Source organism: Podarcis pityusensis (assembly GCF_964106645.2).
Source record: "Podarcis pityusensis genome assembly, chromosome: 8".
NCBI classification, from domain to species: Eukaryota; Metazoa; Chordata; class Lepidosauria; order Squamata; family Lacertidae; genus Podarcis; species Podarcis pityusensis.
The window spans coordinates 78,517,552-78,531,404 of record NC_138033.1 but is presented as its reverse complement, the minus strand read 5'-3'; the positions used below and the strand labels follow the sequence as shown (position 1 = coordinate 78,531,404).

The 13,853-nt window shown below is 47.9% G+C and overlaps 1 protein-coding gene across 5 annotated transcripts in view; it reads left to right on the top strand.

Annotated features, from left to right (window-relative positions):
* UBR4 (ubiquitin protein ligase E3 component n-recognin 4) overlaps positions 1–13,853 on the top strand; it is a 145,675-nt gene that overhangs the window by 7,177 nt on the left and 124,645 nt on the right. For all 5 annotated transcript variants that reach the window (XM_081017897.1, XM_081017895.1, XM_081017896.1 and 2 more), the window contains exons 2-21: positions 861–958; positions 1,213–1,316; positions 2,543–2,672; positions 3,018–3,154; positions 3,647–3,749; positions 4,216–4,357; positions 4,554–4,678; positions 5,408–5,532; positions 5,700–5,759; positions 6,476–6,666; positions 6,782–6,881; positions 6,976–7,113; positions 7,556–7,670; positions 7,807–7,994; positions 8,692–8,851; positions 9,630–9,718; positions 10,571–10,740; positions 11,117–11,399; positions 11,623–11,755; positions 13,114–13,193. In XM_081017897.1, the coding sequence (XP_080874023.1) occupies positions 861–958; positions 1,213–1,316; positions 2,543–2,672; positions 3,018–3,154; positions 3,647–3,749; positions 4,216–4,357; positions 4,554–4,678; positions 5,408–5,532; positions 5,700–5,759; positions 6,476–6,666; positions 6,782–6,881; positions 6,976–7,113; positions 7,556–7,670; positions 7,807–7,994; positions 8,692–8,851; positions 9,630–9,718; positions 10,571–10,740; positions 11,117–11,399; positions 11,623–11,755; positions 13,114–13,193 (2,671 nt within the window). The remainder of the gene's footprint in view (positions 1–860; positions 959–1,212; positions 1,317–2,542; positions 2,673–3,017; positions 3,155–3,646; positions 3,750–4,215; positions 4,358–4,553; positions 4,679–5,407; positions 5,533–5,699; positions 5,760–6,475; positions 6,667–6,781; positions 6,882–6,975; positions 7,114–7,555; positions 7,671–7,806; positions 7,995–8,691; positions 8,852–9,629; positions 9,719–10,570; positions 10,741–11,116; positions 11,400–11,622; positions 11,756–13,113; positions 13,194–13,853) is intronic.

Here is a 13,853-nt window from a genome sequence, read left to right as displayed (position 1 = left end):
GATCCCTCATAGCAGAGTAAGATTGTCTTCCATGAACACAGTCTTAACAAGGAGTCTGTAAGTGACTGTGGAGACCAATTCTGGATCCACACGTCTTTCCACAGTGGGGGCATAGGTTTCCGGGCGGGAGTTGATGATGGCGGGGGTTTGCCAAACGTGCCTTCCTCTTAGCACACTTCTCCTTTTCGTCCTGAGTTTGAGCGTCTTCATAGTCCATGACACTTTGGGTAAAGGCTGTCCTCCAGCTGGAGTGCTCGCAGGCCAGTGTTTCCCAGTTGTCCCAGTGTTTATCCTACATTTTTAAAGATTTGCCTTGAGAGAGTCTTTAAACTGTCTTGTTGACCACCAGCATTACGCTTTCCATTTTTAAGTTTGGAATAGAGCAGTTGCTTTGGAAGACAGGCATCCAAACAACATGACCAGTCCAACGAAGTTGATGTTGAAAAATAATTGCTTTGACACTGGTGATCATTGCTTCTTCCAGTACACTGGCATTAGTTCACCTGTCTTCCCAAGTGATGTGTAACATTTTTTGGAGACACTGGAAAATTTCTGAATACCAGACACCGAGCTGGTTTCTGAATACCAGTTGCTGGAAACCACAGGAGGGGAGACAGTGCTCTTGTGCTCGGATCCTGTTTCAAGTTTCCCTTTGGGTCATCTGTTTGGCCATAGTGAGAACAGGCTGCTCGACTAGATGGACCACTGGCCTGACCCAGCAGGCTCTTCATACGTCCTTATGGATACAACCTGTAATCTTTAACATACTCTATGCATATGGTCAAAGTGCAGGGCAGTCCCCGAGAGCATAGAAATAACTGGTTCATAATTGGCTCTCTGTCTTCTTTCCCTCTCTGCAGTGAGTCTGAAATCTTGCACCATGACAAACAGTATGAACCTTTCTACTCGTCCTTTGTCGCCCTCGCGACGCACTACATCACCACAGTGTGTGGACTGGGTGAGTGTCCAGAGTGTGAGTTTTGACGTTCTGCTTGAGCCATCATGCCTTCTCTTACCAACAGATGTCTCTTTCCCTTGATGGCTTGTAATTTATAAGGCAAACAGGGGGCTAGACAGGGAAGGGGAGGTTTGCAAACCAGAAACGAACTTCCAAGGAGGGGAGACAGATCAGCAAATGGTAAATCGGTTTCTGAGGTTTCTTTGTAGGGAACTAACACTTCTTTGAATGATCTGACATCTTTGCCTTTTTAGTACCTAGAAATCAGCTGCAGTCTGTGGCAGCTGCCTGCAAAGTCCTGATTGAATTTTCCCTGCTGCGACTTGAAAACCCAGATGAGGCTTGTGCCGTTTCACAGGTGAGAGGCCTTTTTCATAGTGTATGAGAATGTGTGTATGCATGGGTATAGTTTAATAGTAGAGCCTATGCTATGCATCCAGAAGTTTCCAAGGCTTGACTTAAACCAGGGGTGCAGAGCTTCTATGCTCCCTTGCCTGCCCTGAGTGTTGCTGGACTCGCAGCTCCCATCATCCTCAACCATCAGCCCTAGCCAGTATGGTAAGTAGTCTGGGATGGTGAGAGTTGCAGTCCAAAGCACCTGGAGGGCATCAAGTTGGCAAAGGCTGGTCTAGAGGAACACCTTGTCCACCAACCCCTTTGCATGCTGCATCTCAGCAGCCCAGAAGGAAGGCTTACCAATACGTGAACTGGGATTTTATTTAACGGGAGTTGCCAGGCATTGAACTGTTGGGGAAGGCTGGGGTAGAGAATATATGGGATTAGATGGTCCTGTTTCCTTACAGGGTAGAAAGTATTGCATATTGCAGCATGCCACAGAGTGCGTGCAGATTAGACCACACAGATGGAATCACTGGAAAGACGCAAAGAGTGCTTTGCAAGGTTTAATAACAACTGCTCAAACGTACATCTTACAGTCATCCCTTCTGCATAGTGTCTGTAAACATCCACTCATTACACACAGAGTAAGGTACATATGGCACATTATATACCGTTCACAATTGCTGGTACATGCAATGTGTTAAAAAAAAAAGAAACACTGTAATCACCTTATTCGGCTAATTATAATGACTTATCAGCACCTGCTACACAGCTGCAAAAACTAGGTCAGGATCTGCACCCTGGCTTTTAAAGTAGTACACATCCTGTGGAACAATATTGAACCCTAATATTTAAACAAGATATTCAACAGAAAGCTTCAAAAGCCTTGCAAACGGCAGCATGATGACAGTCTTACATTTTTGGCATACAGAAAGATAGCCTTGATGACGTGGTACCGCTAGGTCCATTTCCACTTACCTGTTAAGTTAAACTTGTGTTACGCCGGATGAATGTGTCTGTCATGGTTGCCTACTTTGTATTGCTTTTAAAATGCATTTTCTGTTGTTTTCTGTGCTGCTTTTATTATATTGTGTACGTCACCTTGAGATATATGTGGGAGATAATTAATAAATAATAGTAATAACCAGGGTACCATAAAAATTCTGCTACCCGTGTTTACTGAAATACCACCAAAGCATGTCCTCACATCTGCCTTCACCTTTGAAGTTGGCTCTTTCTCTTTAGAAACACCTGATCCTGCTGATCAAGGGCCTGTGTACTGGCTGCAGCCGCCTTGACAGAACCGAAATCATCACATTCACAGCGATGATGAAGTCAGCCAAACTACCCCAGACAGTGAAGACCCTCTCTGATGGTGAGAACTGTGGTATGGTGGAGCAGGTTAGAGTGTTGGATAGTGACCTGTGAGGCTAGGGTTCAAATCTCCACTCAGCCACGTTACGCTACATTAAGCTCACTTGGCCATTTCTCATCCTTGCCTACCTTGCAAGGTTGTTGTGAGGATAAATCAGTTAGGGGCAGAGAGAAGCCTGAATGGTATCTTGAGCTCCTTGGAGGACAGGTGGGATATTAAATGAAATAAATAGGTAAACTATGTTGTGAGCTCTCTAGTGCTGAATGTGACCAGAAGATCACATTCAGCCTTTCTGTTCCTGAAGCAAGGGCTGAATTAATGTGTTTTCCTCTCTCCCTTCTGCAGTGGAGGATCAGAAAGAGCTGGCATCTCCAGTCAGCCCCGAACTGCGACAGAAGGAAGTGCAAATGAACTTCCTCAACCAGCTGACGTCTGTCTTTAATCCCAGAGTGGCAACCTCTCCAATCCTGCCACAGACTCAGGTGTGTATGGAAGCCTGGAGACTCCCTCTGTCCAGTGACAACAGTTCAAGTGAAAGGAGCTGGGGAAGGACTATAGCTTAGTGGTAGGGCACCTGCTATGCTTGCAGAAAGTGCTCGATTCACTCCCTGGTAGCATCCCTTGGTAGGGCTGGAAAAGACCGCTGGAGGGCCGCTGCCAGTCATTGGAGACAGGACTGAGCCAGTGGTCTGATTCAGTACAAGATAGCTTCCTATGTCTTAAGGCAGCGGTTCTCAAACTTTCCTCCTTGCAAGCCGCTTGAAAATTGCTGAAGGTTCTTGGCACACCGTTCTGCCAACTGCAATGTGCTGTGCTAGGTTTTGTCCAATTTTTTTATTGTGTTTTCATTGCTTCTTTTATTTCCTGTATTTCCATTGCATAGAATTCAAATCGTAATACACTAAAATACAAAAGCACTATGTAAATGTGGAGTGGCACCGTGGCTGGTGCCCATTTCTCCTTTTTCTCCTCAGGGGGAAGGTGAAAGTGACGACCAGGCGTCCACGGACCAAGCCTCTGCAGCCAAGACGAAGAGCATATTCATTGCTCAGAACGTGGCCAGCTTGCAAGAACTTGGTAGGGAAAGGATTTAATGCTTACGACTACTATCACTTGTTTTCAAGCGAGCAATCTTAAAAGAAAGAAAGAGGGGGGAAAGCAGGAAGTTGGGTTTCCCTAGCTGTATAACATTTCCATTGGCTGAGGCTGACTATTGTTGAACACCAGTTGTTGGAGGGTGGGCAGGGAAAGGGTTATTGCCTTCATACCCTACTAGTATTCCTCCTGGAGCCATCTGATTGGCCACTGTGGGAAGAAACAGGAGGCAGGACGAGATGGATGGCGGGATGGCTCAGTTGATTGAGCATGAGACTCTTAATCATGGGTTTGAGCCCCACTTTGGGTGAAAGATTCCTGTATTGTAGGAGGTGGAACTAGATGAGCCTCGTGGTCCCTTCCAACTCTACATTTCTATGAAAAGGAATTGGTCTGATCTAGCAGGGCTCTCTTTTTTTGTCACACTGCTTGCCTTTCTTCTTAACAGGTGGCTCTGAGAAGCTGCTGCGGGTCTGCCTGAACCTCCCTTACTTCCTGCGCTACATAAACCGCTTCCAGGACGCTGTGTCCGCTAATTCCTTTTTCATCATGCCAGCCACCGTAGCTGATGCCACTGCAGTTCGTAACGGGTAAAGAGAGCTCCCCTTTTTATGTTCTCTTTCCGCCCCCACCTTCCAGTCTATCACCCAGTCTGGGTTGGATGTTGCCAGATGGCCCTGGCTTACATCTGTTCAGTGCTGGGTTTCAGCACCAGCGGGCCACTGATTTCCCTGCCTTGGTGAATCCCAAGCTACCCTTCCAATGCTGTCAACCTTCTTTCTGCAGGTTCCATTCGCTGGTGATTGACGTGACCATGGCCTTGGATACTCTCTCTCTCCCTGTTCTGGAGCCTCTTACTCCCACAAGGCTGCAGGACGTCACTGTTCTGGCTCTTAGCTGCCTCTATGCAGGTGAGCACTTGCCTGACAGTGACATAATGAAACTGAACTTGGCACATATTGTCATTCTGATCTCAGAGTGAAAGGATGGACCTCTTCCTCTTGTCGGCTCTCCTTATGCCCCTCCTGTTCCGATTAAGTTTCCCCTTTGTTGAATTTTAGATTGCAAGCTTCTCTGGGCATGGGCCTACCCTCTTCTGCTTTGTCATGTGATGTGCACGTCAAACGGCGTTGCATCAACCGAATAGTAACAATGGATTGTACCTAGTTAGTTCTACTCGGAGCAGACTCATTGAGTTTACCAAACATGATTGGGTTGATTAGTTTCATAGGGTAAGTATAACAATCCATTTAAATTAGTGGATGTGACTAACAATTCCACTGCATCTATGCCAGCCTCATATCCTCAAGGTGTTTTGGACCACAAGTCGCAGCAGGGGCTGATGGGAGTTGTAGTCCAAAGCCTCCGGAGGGCAGCGGGCTGCTGAAGGCTGGTTTGTGCCGAGTCTAGTTTAGTTGAATACAACCTGGTTACGGCGCCTACCTGGTTTGTGCTTTGGAAACTTGTCTCTCAGTAGGAACTCTATAGAGAAGTACTGACAGTTAGAAAGAGGTTTCCTCAATTTGCGATTGGGGACACTTCTTCTTGCCCCCCTGCCCAGACTTACTATGGGATGTAGCTTACAGCGCTAGGCGAGGCTCTGCCTGACATCGAGATCCTCTCTTTCTCTCTCCACCCAGGTGTGAGTGTTGCGACCTGCATGGCCATCCTGCATGTAGGCAGCACCCAGCAGGTCCGAACTGGGTCCACAAGTTCAAAAGAAGAAGACTACGAAAATGATGCAGCCACCATTGTGCAGAAATGTGTAAGTGGGGTGGCTGGATGCTTAGGGGAATCCTTCTTTGTGCTGAATTTGTGCTGAATTTGCAACCCAAAGGGTTGTTTTTTTTTTTTTGTTTTTTATGCATGCATGTATAAATGGCAGCTTTTCATATAAGTCCTGAAATCTCTTGTTTCCATCTATGTCTGCAGCTTGAAATCTACGATATGATTGGGCAGGCCATCAGCAACTCACGCCGTGCAGGTGGGGAGGTAAGGGCGATAACCTCCAAGCAGAACTCCTTTGTCTTGGCAACTTTGCCCCATATGGAAGGGCTGGAATGAAACATTATTTGTTTTTTCTGCAAGGTTTATTTGTAAGCACTTGATTGTAATAAAGCCTCAAAGCAGTTTACCAAAAGTAGTAGTAGTTTGCTGTTGTTTATTAAACTTATTAGTTGCTTTTTGAAAAAATAACTCAAAGCAACTTACAATAAGTAACACCTACATCAAAACCAGTGAAAAACACAACAGAGTGGGGGAAATCTTAAAACACATTCAGATTTTTAAAAAGCAGGATTAAAACATCCCACCCCACCCACTGAAAGAAAAGAATGAAACAAAATAAGTATAATTTTAAAAGTAGTTTAAAACTATTACTTAAAACTGTAAAAAATAATTAAAATGAATGATTAGCTGAAAACCAGAATAAAACAACATTCTGCAAGTCTGGGTAGGCTTTGCCTAAACAAAAATGGTTTTTAGTAGGTGCCGGAAGCAGTACAGTGAAAGCGCATGCCTGGTGTCAACAGGCAGGGAGTTCCGAAGTGTAGGTGCTGCTGCAGTAATATATTGATTTCTTACAAACGTGGAATGAATATTGTGTGGCATCTGTAACAGTGCTCGTTTTGCAGATCAAAGTGGTTGTGGAGTTAAACATGGGTTTGTATGGGTTCTCACTCTTTCCCCCCTCTTTCTTGGGATGGCAGCACTACCAGAACTTCCAGCTGCTTGGCGCCTGGTGTCTGCTGAACAGCCTGTTTCTCATCTTGAACCTCAGCCCCACAGCCCTGGCTGATAAGGGGAAGGAGAAAGATCCCCTGGCTGCCCTCCGGGTACGGGACATCATTGCTCGTTCCAAAGAGGGAGTGGGATCCCCCAAGCTGGGGCCTGGGAAAGGGTAAGTTTGGTATCAGTCAAGAGAGTAACATCAGGGACTCCCCCCTCACCTTCCTGTATCTTAGATGGAAAAGCTCTTGGGTTCTTCAAATGCTTCCTTTTTCTCTTCTCCATAGGCACCAGGGTTTTGGCGTCCTGTCTGTTGTCCTTGCCAACCATGCCATTAAGCTGCTCACTTCCCTCTTCCAAGACCTGCAAGTTGAAGCTCTTCACAAGGTGAGCGAGAGAAAGACAACTCGGATTACGGTTCTGATGGGTTCTGCTTTCCGAACATGACAAAATAACACAGCTTTGACCCTCCGTCTTCCAGGGCTGGGAGACCGATGGCCCCCCGGCTGTGCTGAACATCATGGCCCAGAGCACATCGATCCAGCGAATCCAGCGGTTGATCGACTCCGTGCCCCTCACCAACTTGCTCCTGACTTTGCTGTCGACCTCATACAGAAAGGTATTTACGGGCCCCTTGGGCTTCCTTCAACCTGGAGGTCTAGAAACTCGCTCGATTTTATTACATCATTTGTAAAAGTCATCTTTTACAGTGTGGTGTAGTGGTTAAGAGCAGTGGACACATAATCTGGTGAACCGGGTTCAATTCCCCGCTCCTTCACATGCAGCTTCTGGGTGGCCTTGGGCTAGTCACACTTCTCTGAAGTCTCTCAGCCTCACTCACCTTTCAGAGTGTTTGTTGTGGGGGAGGAAGGGAAAGGAGATTGTTAGCCGCTTTGAGACTCCTTAGGGTAGTGATAAAGCGGGATATCGAATCCAAACTCCTCCTCCTCCATCTCCATCTTTGAAGTCTAAGCTTTAAGAGCTAAGCTTTGCGGAAAGCAGCTGACCTGGTCTGGTCTTTCTTCTCCCTCCCACCCCACCCCGCCGACCCAAACTTTCAGGCTTGTGTTCTTCAGCGACAACGAAAGGGCTCCATGAGCAGCGACGTGAGCGCTTCCACAGACTCCAACACTTACTACGAGGACGATTTCAGCAGCACCGAAGACAGCAGCCAGGGTGCGTGCAAAACAGGGGAGGCCTGGGGATTTGTGTTTCATGGTGGCAGCAATAGACGCAGTAGAGGACCCTTAATCGCATGTTACGCTCTTGTCTCTTAAACAATCTCTGTGTTTACTTTGGGGTTTTTTCCTAGATGACGACAGTGAGCCCATCCTCGGGCAGTGGTTTGAGGAGACCATTTCTCCCAGCAAAGAGAAAGTGGCCCCTCCTCCGCCACCCCCGCCCCCACCCCTGGAGAGCTCCCCTCGAGTGAAGAGCCCCAACAAGCAGGCCGCCGGAGAAAACGGGAACATCTTGGCCAGTCGCAAAGATCCAGAACTGGTGTGTGGTGGGAACTTTCTAGGGTTGTGTCCAGCTGGTTTTGCTCAGAGTAGACCCATTGAAATCAGTGGCGCATAGTTGAACCATGAGACTTGTCTCCACAAGAGGCAGTGATGGCCACCATCTTGGACAAATTCACGGAGGACCCAAAGATTGTTCTGTTTCTTTGTTTTGAGACAAGTACACACCGGTTACTGCAATTTGCAGTATAAAAGGTTCCCTTTACACAATGACTTTCAATAAGGACTACATGGGGCAGGGAGGTGTGTATGGGCTGGGGGGGTAACCGTACTGATGACCATATTCAATACCTGTTGGCTTTTGGAAGCAAAAAATCTTGGGCCATCTATTTTTGAACACAAAAAGTGAATTTTTGGGATGTGACTGGGATCTGTGAGAAAGCACAGCTGATTATTGCATTGGCCTGAATATAAGCCTCACTTTCCCCCACAGTTCTGACTGTGAAAAGTTAAAGTACGGCTTATATTCGCGACCATTTGAATACACGACCCAGTATGCAGCCAGGAGCCGTGAGGAATGGAAAGCTTCTTTTGTTCTCTCCCCACCCCCGCCTCTCCAATTTTAAAGGTGTGGCTTATATCCGGGCCAATACGGTATTATCCTCCTGGTTCCGTTCCAGTTTCTGTTTGGCTCATGCATCATTCTCTCCTGTCTCTTCTTCTCCTTTGGCTTCTAGTTCTTAAACCTGGCCTCCAATATCCTGAACTTTGTGACTTCCTCCATGCTGGACTCCAGGAATAATTTCATACGCAACTATCTGAGCGTCTCGCTGACAGAGCAGCACATGGCCACACTGGCTTGCATCATCAAGGAAGTGGACAAGGACGGGATCAAAGGTTGGGGAGCAAGTCCTTTCTCTCTCTACCCCCCGCCATTCTAGCCTAGTGTCTTTGCTTGAGACCCCGGAGGGGAAATTGAGCTAGATCAGGGATGGGCAACCGTAGGCCTTCACAATCCTGCTTTGCATCCTCCTTAAATGGTTTTTTCCTGGCTGGAATGTCTACTTGAGCTCTGATTGTTTCTGGCTTGCCTGGACGGAAGGTAGAGAGGGGTATGTGTAAAAATTAGCCATCTCCATCAAAGTAAAATTTACCTTCGTTGCCCCACTCATTTTTGCCTCTGGCCCCACCCACCACTGGCATGTGGCCCCCAGAAAGTTACCCAGAGGGGAATGTGGCCCTTGGGTTGAATAAAAGGTTTCCCCACTCCTGAACTCGATGGATCACTGGTTTTGACATGGTCCAGCCAGCTTCATATTTTCATAGGGCATGTCCCTAGCTGTCTCTGAACCTGGCAGATGTGATTTGATTATTGTAAGGGCAGAATTGTACACAAGCAGGAGACTTGCAGCTGCCCCTGGAAATGGCAGCCCCGCGTCTCCTCTACTGCTGGAGAAAGAGGGACACAGAGGGGGTGGCCATCTTTGGTGGCGTCTTTCGTCACTTAAAAGTTCTGGCTGAAGATCAAAGATGGACGAGTGTAATTGCAAGCAAAGTGCAGCCTTCTGACACCACCTCAACCGAGAGGTTCCGTTTAGCTATGCCGGGTTTCTGTTTATTTTGTGTGAAGTGGTGGGATCCTGGGATAACCAGCTGACTCTGACCTTTGTCATAGGTACCACAGAGGAGGAGGAATTCGCTGCTGCACTGTACCACTTCAACCACTCCTTGGTGACTTCGGATCTCCAGTCCCCCACTTTGCAAGTGAGTCTTGCATTGCTTGTGGGGCTAGTAATAAGAAGGATCTAGGGGGGCCCCCACCTCTTCTAAACTGCCAGGGCCAGCAGTTTAGAAATTAGCATGGGGGAATGGTGGGGTGGTGTTAATGTCTGAAAATTTGATGGCCAAGTTGAATCTAGAACAGAGTTGTGGAGCCATCTGTGGCCTTCTGGGAACCATTGGACTCCAGCTCACAGCAGCTGGCATAGTCCAGTGGTCAAGGACAATGATAGGAGCTCAGTGGTAGCTTTGCATGCAGAAGGTTACAGGTTCAATCCACAGCATCTTACAGATGCCATATAACACTCATTCCGTATTTGTAAGAACTGGATCTTTTAGTGTGGCAACACCTACGTTTTGGAACTCCCTGCTTCTTTATACTAGGTAGCTCCTTTCACCATACTCTATTTGGCCCCTGCTAGAAACATTCTTGTTTAGACAAGCCTACCCAATTGTTTAGAAAGCTGATGTGAGTTTTAAAAATCTATTTTTAGGTTATTGTCATTTTAACTTTCTATAGTGTTAAATTATTGTTACGTTTTTTCTTACTGATAGCTTGATTGTGTTACCTTTTTTGTAAACTGCTTTGAGGGTGGTGGTGGTGGTTTGTTTTTAACAACTGAGTGTATAAATTTTATGAAGTAAATAAAACAACTCTGGAGAGCCACTGTTGATCGTATAGTTAACACTGAGCTAGATGGTCTGGCTCAATATAAGGGAGCTTCATACGTCCCCCAAATTGCTCCTCTGTGCTGACAAGGAAGTCCCCTTTAGCAGCAGTTGTTTAGATTTTATTGAAGGACTTCATGCAGGCACTTATTTCCCCCCTCTTGCCAGAGCACTCTCCTGCAGCAGCTGGGCGTAGCCCCTTTCTCCGAAGGCCCCTGGCCCCTTTACATCCACCCCCAGAGCTTGTCCGTCCTCTCTCGGCTCCTCCTCATCTGGCAGCACAAAGCGAGCACCCAAGGAGACCCTGACGTGCCCGAATGCCTGAAGGTTTGGGAGAGGTGAGCAAGGGGGTAAAAGAGAGCTGTGCTCAAGGACTTGCTGAATGAGAAACAACGGGTCTCATCAACTAGTATCTTCACCGGGATAATCCTCAACTTTCTCCCATACCACTGTGTCCCTTATATATGTTAAGATTGGAGTCCTACTTCTGGAAACGCGTTGGTAGACCTTAAAGCCCCTGCTTGGTGGTTCCACCGCCCTCAGACGTTTCGGGGGTGGCAGTCCAGGGGAGGACAGCCCCAAAGCGATGGAATCTTCCCAAGTCAGCACCTTCCTTGTGTAGCTTTTGTCATGTGCCAGAGTTGTACCTGGTGCTGTTGAGCTCCTTGCTTTGCTGTGACCCATTCCCTTCTTCTTCCCTTCCCCCCGTGGCAGGTTTGTGGGCACCCTGAAGCAGAATGCCATGCAGGGGACGCTCCCCGGCGACACTGAGGACCTGAACGTCGAGCACCTCCAGCTGCTCCTGCTGATCTTCCACAGCTTCTCCGAGAAAGGCCGCCGGTCGGTCTTGACTCTCTGCATCCAGACCATCCTGGAGCTGATGGCCAACCTGGATTCGCAGCTGAGCTGTGTCCCTCTCCTCCTGGCCCGCCTCCTCTTGGTCTTCGACTACCTGCTTCACCAATATTCAAAGGTTCCAGTGTACCTGTTCGAACAGGTGAGCACTGTGGATGGGTGTTGCTCTGCTGCTGGGCGCTGCAGTCCTCAGGCCAGGGATTCCTTAACTGTGATTCCTGCATTGCGGCACACGGGTTGGGCTAGATGACCATTGGGGGTCCCTTCCAGCTCTATAGTTCTGTGGTTCTGTGACGAGCAGCCAGCCAACCTGACGTCGTCCTTTGCTCCCCTCACACCTGTCCTCTCTCTGCTTGCCTTTTTAGGTGCAATACAACCTTCTCACCCCTCCCATTGTTTGGGCTAGCGGGTCCCAGGATGGCAGTCGGCGAACCTCTTCTCCCCTCTACCATGGGTTCAAGGAAGTGGAAGAGAACTGGGCCAAGCACTGCTCATCAGGTGGGTCTCTTGAGTAAGCTGGTGGAGGTATGGTTTCCTTTGATGGTTAGTGGCATTCAAATAGTTCCAAGCTTATTTTAGGACTTTTCCGAATGCTGCATTTTTATTTTTTTTTTAATTCACCATGGTGGTGGAGCTGATGAGTGTATCTTCTCCTCTCTTCAAGCTGAAAAGCCTCCACAAGAGTGGCTTTAAATACAATCAGTTTACAAACTTAAGAAAACAACCCACATGGGGAAAGGGGGCAGGGAGGGAGTGGGGAGGGAAGAAAGGAACTTGTGCCACCATTTTTTAAGCAGTTGTTTTGATAAAGATCAGGTAGCACAGTTCAGGAGGTGCCTGATGGAGCTGAGCTTTGGCAAAGCCGACAGTGAGCCCTGGTTCCCATCTCCTGTTGAGGCAATCTGAGGCTTGTCCGTTTTTGGAGCTTGGAGACGGGTTTGATGCTTGAGTTTCCATGCTGACTCTTCTCTCTCTCTCCCCCCTCCCCCCCCCCCGTGCATGGCCAACCTGCAGTACAGGTGTCCCCCTCACTAACGCACGATTGACCCGCATATTCACATAGTGCCGGGAAATAAATAATTTGATTCAAACCAGGAATTGATGGGAGAGAGCTGGAGAGTCTTCATGGTTCGCAAGGCAACCCTCCCTGGAGCCCAAAGAGAATGTCTGAAAGGGTGGAGGATCCCGGAAGAGACCAGAGGCACAGCAGCGGGGCTTTGTTTAGACTGCACAGTCTCCCCTCCTAACAGCTGATGCGCATTGCAGCACAGCAGTGGCTGCTTTTAAGTGCATCTTCCAGCCTCCAACTGGCCCCAGAGCTTCAATTCCAGTTTTGGATATTTTGGGATACAGTATTTTTGGACTAGATGGGAGAGAGAGTGGCAGAGAGGGTGGTTAGATTATGTTCTCCACTATATGCAATTTCATATCAAATGTGCGGTATCCAGGAGCATAACCTATGTGTAAGTGGAAAGTTGCCTGTGTTTTCGTTCTGGTTATGGAGGGAAGTTGCTTAACCCCTTTTACAGCCTGCACCACTTACATGGACTTCCTGGCCACTTCATGGCTGCTGCAGAGCTGGTTCAGAGTACCTGCTTCACAAAGCACTGCCAGAAATTTGCTGGGTAACCTTAGCTCTCTCCTCCCTCGTCTGCAGTAACGGGAATTGCAAGGACCAACCTTGCAGGGTGCCTAGGTCACTTATGTCTTTGGCAGTGGTGTTTCTGTATTCTTTATTCCCTTTAGGGTGGCATTTGAAAGCCTGGCTGTCCTGGTTTCAAGGATCACTTACGTCTGTGTTCCCTTGGAGGCAACTTAAAATAACCCGGTCCTTTGAATTGTTCTCTTTCTCCCAGATGCAGCCCCCCAACCCAGGTTCTACTGCATTCTCTCACCGGAAGCACCTGAGGACGATCTGAACCGCCTTGATAACATGGTACCTATAAGCATCTCCCACCCCTGTAGGACTTGAATTTTGCTACACTGGGCAAGGCTTCCTTGGTGATGTCCGGCAGTGTTTGGCAGCTGGCTTGGTACCAGCTGCGGGCCCCCGTTGATCATTGCACGTACAATGTACGAGACCTAAAGCTGTGTTCCCCAAACTTAGAATAACTGCTTTTTCTCTTTTGAGGGTGTGGTCTTAACCCATGTGTCCCAGTGCCCTCTGTCTGCATGCAGAGGTTCGCAAGGCTGGCTGGCTAGCCCCAGCTGGGTTGTCTTCTTACAGCTGTCCTGCTGCGAAGACCCATTGGCCTCTGCTCTGACATAAGTCAGCGACCCAGGCTTCAAAACCAGAGCACACTATGTCAGCAGAGCGAACTGCGCACCCAGAATAGGCGTGAGGCTTGTGGAAGCATACTACAACTACAGATTTATTAATCATAAATCAGGACAAAGAAACAAGTCATCTCTCTCTTTGTCTTCTCAGAGAGACAGAGTCAAAAGCAAAAGCTATACACACAATGGATGTTCCCAGCAATCTGTGCTGGAATGTAAACAGACATGTGACACGCAACAGTTCCATGTCTGCTCCTTAAGGTGAAATGGAATATTCCCAACACCCTCTTCCCTATAAAAAAGCATTATTCAGAACAGT